The 5,000-nt window shown below is 37.2% G+C and overlaps 1 protein-coding gene across 2 annotated transcripts in view; it reads left to right on the forward strand.

Annotated features, from left to right (window-relative positions):
• LOC125042749 (kinesin-like protein KIF14) overlaps positions 1 to 5,000 on the forward strand; it is an 18,123-nt gene that overhangs the window by 3,500 nt on the left and 9,623 nt on the right. For both annotated transcript variants that reach the window (XM_047638607.1, XM_047638608.1), the window contains exons 5-16: positions 154 to 334; positions 574 to 725; positions 895 to 1,146; positions 1,475 to 1,607; positions 1,778 to 1,969; positions 2,224 to 2,331; positions 2,864 to 2,980; positions 3,180 to 3,305; positions 3,574 to 3,734; positions 3,967 to 4,233; positions 4,625 to 4,709; positions 4,910 to 5,000. The exon at positions 4,910 to 5,000 is cut by the window's right edge and continues 58 nt beyond it. In XM_047638607.1, coding sequence (XP_047494563.1) covers positions 154 to 334; positions 574 to 725; positions 895 to 1,146; positions 1,475 to 1,607; positions 1,778 to 1,969; positions 2,224 to 2,331; positions 2,864 to 2,980; positions 3,180 to 3,305; positions 3,574 to 3,734; positions 3,967 to 4,233; positions 4,625 to 4,709; positions 4,910 to 5,000 — 1,865 coding nt within the window. The remainder of the gene's footprint in view (positions 1 to 153; positions 335 to 573; positions 726 to 894; positions 1,147 to 1,474; positions 1,608 to 1,777; positions 1,970 to 2,223; positions 2,332 to 2,863; positions 2,981 to 3,179; positions 3,306 to 3,573; positions 3,735 to 3,966; positions 4,234 to 4,624; positions 4,710 to 4,909) is intronic.

A 5,000-nucleotide genomic window follows, 5' to 3' on the forward strand; every position in this document is an offset into this window, starting at 1 on the left:
TGTTATCAAATCATATATTACTTCTTAAATTTAACATTTGTGTACCATTTCTTCTGTCTGCATTTCTCTTCTGAGAAATGCAGAGTTTAAAATGGAAATTCCAAAGCAACCATACACCATTTCTTTTCCTCACAAGGTCCGTTTTTCTTGCAGAATATCAGGCAACAGGCTCTCGGCAGAATCAAAGACCCCAACATCCACTAAATCTTCATCAGCCAGGTCTTCCAAAGCTTCCATAGGCTCGAATACGCCAACTGTAGGCTCGGGGAGAAGGTCTAGAGCTAGTCTTAACAGATACACCAGCCTACTGTCAGAACCACCTCACACACCTATGGTATTGTAGATGTTTGATGTTTAGTCTGATGAAATTGACATGTCATGAATGTCATACTGCTTTTCTGATTCGTTACCATTTCCGGTATGATTAGGCTGTAGAAACTGTACATGTTTAGGTGATTGCTTTGGATCACTTTCTTGATATATGTATTTTGTTCTTTCCTTTTGCTTTTATATACATATAGAAGGTTTTGTTGTAGTGTTGGGTGTTAATTGTACTATTCCATTCTTCATCAGTCACAGGGTTCTTCAGGAGACTTTCTAACACCAGATATTGTAAGCCGCCGATCATCAGTAATGCCAACAAGCCCAGGAATGGAGGACAACTTTGATGGAACAGAATCAACCGCAGTATCTGTTGGTGTAAGAGTGCGGCCATTGAATAGCAGGTATATTTTTTTTTAATAGTATTTGACTTTTTAAGCTCAGAGATAATTAAGAAGATATGGGAATAGTTCCTAATTGATAAGACTGAAGAATACACAGAGGGTCTGCATTTGCAGCATGTTATTCTTTTTAACTTGCTTGATTTGCTCATTAACATTGGTTGCTCTCCAGGGAAAGAGTGTCAGATGTCAAGAACATTGTAGAGGTGGCTGGCAATTCAATAAAGCTATCCAGTGAAAATGGGTCAGTCCATTCCTTTGCCTATGACCACTGCTTCTGGTCCTGTGATGAAATGCACCCAATGTACACCTCTCAGCAGTCTGTCTATACCACCCTGGCACGACCGTTGTTGGACAAGTCATATGAAGGGTACAATGTCTGTTTGTTTGCTTATGGACAGACAGGTTCTGGAAAAAGTTATACGTAAGTATATGTTTTTTTATTTTTCTATGTCTGAAGATTTTTTTCTTCTTTCAGTTAATTGTTGTGAGATAGATTTTTCATCTTTCTGTTTTCTGCTGTAGTATGACATTCCTGATCGATAAGATGAATATATCATTGTTTTATTGTTGTACATATGTTTTTATTACATACAGTGTAATGGGTTTGATTTATATATATATCTTTTTTATGTAGATTCCTCCTATTTGCTGAAACACGGTAAAATTTAGGGAATTTTCCAGGATTTTTATGTAAAATGAGAGAGCAATGGTGTGATACCCAAGCCCTCTATCATTATTTTATATTAAAGGATGCTTGGGGAGGAGTCTCATGAGGATCCAGAGTCAGACGCTGGAGAAGCTTTGGGAGTCATTCCTCGATTCTGCAGGGAGCTCTTTAGCCGTGCTGATTACCTTCACTCACAAAATCCTCCTGAGGAACAGGTGTGGAATCTCATTCCTGGATTTAAATTTTGATACAAGGAACTTGCTTTATTATGTTACACATGTATATTTTATTTATATATATATAAGTATATAGAAAACTGTGTATGTATAAAGATACATGTATTCTGATTTAATACTAAAAGAGATTACTTGCACACATGGGACAGCTTCCTCAGTGTCGCATTGAAGTGGAAGTCAGTTACATTGAGATCTACAATGAGAGGATATACGACCTTCTGAGTAGTGGTGGGTGCAGTGGTGATCGCCGGGAGGCCTTGCGGGTTAGAGAACACCCTGAGGATGGTCCGTATGTGGAAGGAGTTGCTCGCCATCTGGTTTCGTCATATAACCATTTGCAGGTGAGTCAGGAAAATTGATTATCTCTCGTTATGGTCTTTGTTATTTTTACTGCTTTTATTTTTCTATATAGGCTGTTTACTCAGTGATGTGGGAATATATCTGTAATGCATTTGAGATGTTATTATATGTGTATAATAATATGATATTTAGAAACATACTTATACATAACCAGGCTGAAAGATGAAAGAAATCTGATCACTGATCCATTAACTAAAATAAAAATTGTGATGGTTATTTGAATTTTTCCTTCTAGACATGGCTGTTACTAGGCAACAAGGAGAGATCCATTGCAGCTACTGGAATGAACGAAAAGTCTTCGCGTTCACATGCTGTGTTCACACTGAGACTCAAGCAGATGCAGGTGATTTTTACTACTGTTGTTATTATGTATTGCAATTATTACTTTTATTATATCTATATCTGTATATATATATATCTATATCTATCTATCTATCTATATATATTTATCTATCTATCTATATCTATGTGTGTGTGTGTGTGTGTGTGTGTGTGTGTGTGTGTGTGTGTGTGTGTGTGTGTATATGTATGTGTGTGTGTGTGTGAGTGTGCGTGTGTGTATATATATATATATATATATATATATATATATATATATATATATATATATATATATATATATATATATATATATATATATATATATATACATATATATACATATATATACACATACATACACACTTGTTTATATATATGTATATACAGTTATATACATATAGATAGATAGATAGATATACATATATATAAATATATCCATGCACTTCAAACTTACAAACGTATGTTATTTTTACTCTTGGTATTTTGTTGATTCGTACCATTTTAATTTCTTATGAAATACTTTTGGCAATATTATAGTGTTTTCATACGCGCAGGTGGAGGATGTGGAAGGCGAAAGGCTGGAAAGCAGCCGAGTGAGCATCATCAACCTGGTGGACTTGGCAGGTAGTGAGCGCGTGGCTGCAGCTCAGTCGCAGGGGGATCGGCTTAAGGTAGGGGTTTAATCTCGGTTGTGGAATATAATGTTGGTTATGATTCCCCCCCTCCCTTCTATTTCTTTATTTACAGATTTGCTATCTCTCTCTCTCACTCACTCACTCACTCACTCACTGTCTCTCTCTCTCACTCTCTCTCTCTCTCACTCTCTCTCTTTCATATTTCATATCTCATTATTTATTTCATGATTTGTAGGAAGGCGTATGCATCAACAAATCGCTGCTTACTCTGGGGAAAGTAATCACCGCCCTTGCTGAGAGTGCTGGCCGCAGAAGACCCTTCATCCCCTACAGGGAATCAGTCCTCACCTACCTGCTGAAGGTAGGTTATTTATGCTTAAATACACTTTGCTGTTCGGAAGTATAGTGTTTTGTGTGTGTGAGTGTGCGCGAACCCACTTAATATTTGATGGTTAATAGAGGAAATAGATAAATTTAGACCAGACTTGAACCAAACCAGTTTAGAATGATACTGTTTGAAGCTGATGGTGAGGATAAAATAGCATGAAATTGCTTGTGTGTTTTTCTCGACTACAGGTAACATGATTAATAATGATGCTAATGGAGTTAACAATTTATCCAAACCTTAGGAGTCCCTTGGTGGTAATTCTCGCACAGCAATGCTGGCCACCATTTCACCTAGTAACATCCATGTGGAGGAGACACTGTCAACCCTCCGCTATGCCCAGCAAGCACGCAAGATCGTCAATCGTAATCATATTAATGAGGATCCCACAGCTAGAATCATCAGGTAAGGCTGTTAAATTACATGATGTATGCTTAATTTGGTAGTTTTAAAGAAACATATTTGTGTGTCGAAGAAGGAAGGGATTTTGTGAATGCAATTTTGTTTCCTTTTTATCTAAAAATTTTGTCTTTTCTTTCTCTTTTCTTGTATTTCGTCTTTATCAATTTTTATGTTATTTCTTCTCCCTTTTGTGTGCATTTATCATGCAATCCCCACACCTTCATCCCTCAATCAGGTCTCTGAAGGAGGAGGTCGAGCGCCTCCGCCGCCAGCAGCTGGTGAAGAGCCCAACACTTCTCTTTGAAGGCGAAGTAACCAATGAAAGTGACAAAGGAGAAGATCTCGAGGATGAGAAGGAAAGGGAAAGGGAGTTGGCACTGCTGGAAGTGGAGAAAGAGAAGGACAGAGCCATCAAAGAGAAGGAGGAGATCATCTCGACCTTAAAGGAACAGCTGCAGCTCCAGTACCAACTGCAGCAGCAGCAACTGACTGAGAAAACAAGGTCTGTTTGTGTCGACCTGTTTGTCCTGTGATTAGTTGTTTATCTTTTTTTTTATCTTCATATTTATCTTTATCTTTCAGTTGTCTGTTTCTGATACTTTACTTCCCTTGGTCAAGGCCATTAAGGTTTATGTCTTTTTTATATAGATATAGACCCAATTCACATAGAGAAGATAGTAGAAGCTACAGGGAAATTCTTGCATGTAGATTCTGTACTGCTAGCTTGTTGAGAAAGTTGATACCAGAGGTGGTAATGGGGCCAGCCATCATCTAAAAGATGTTAAATGACATTGTTACCTAGAAAAATAAACTAGAAGTACTAATACATCTAAAAGGAGCATTGCCCTTTTATTAGAAACATTGAAGGACTTATCTTGTGTATTTTTGGGCAGGAACTTTGAGCAACGTCTCAGGGAAAATGAGGAACGTCAACAAGAAGCCCTGGAAAATCAGCGACTGATGGGCATTGCAAGCCAGGTACAAGTTTTTAAACAGCTGTTATTATTGATTGAGTCTAATTGTAATTTATTGACTAAGATATATTTCCATTTGTTGTTTTTCCATTTTGTTTTTATTATTCAAAGAATTATGTTGAATTGTGTCTCATTCATATTTAATTAAGACTTATTCTTCAAATATATGGTAAATAAACTCATCATTTGCACTTAATTTTCCAGGAGGAAAAGGGCCCAAAGCTTGTTAATCTGTGTGCAGATCCCCAAATGTCTGAAACACTTTCGTACAGGCTCAAGGAAGGCACAACGAACA

The sequence above is a fragment of the Penaeus chinensis genome, chromosome 32 (genome assembly GCF_019202785.1).
Source record: "Penaeus chinensis breed Huanghai No. 1 chromosome 32, ASM1920278v2, whole genome shotgun sequence".
NCBI classification, from domain to species: Eukaryota; Metazoa; Arthropoda; class Malacostraca; order Decapoda; family Penaeidae; genus Penaeus; species Penaeus chinensis.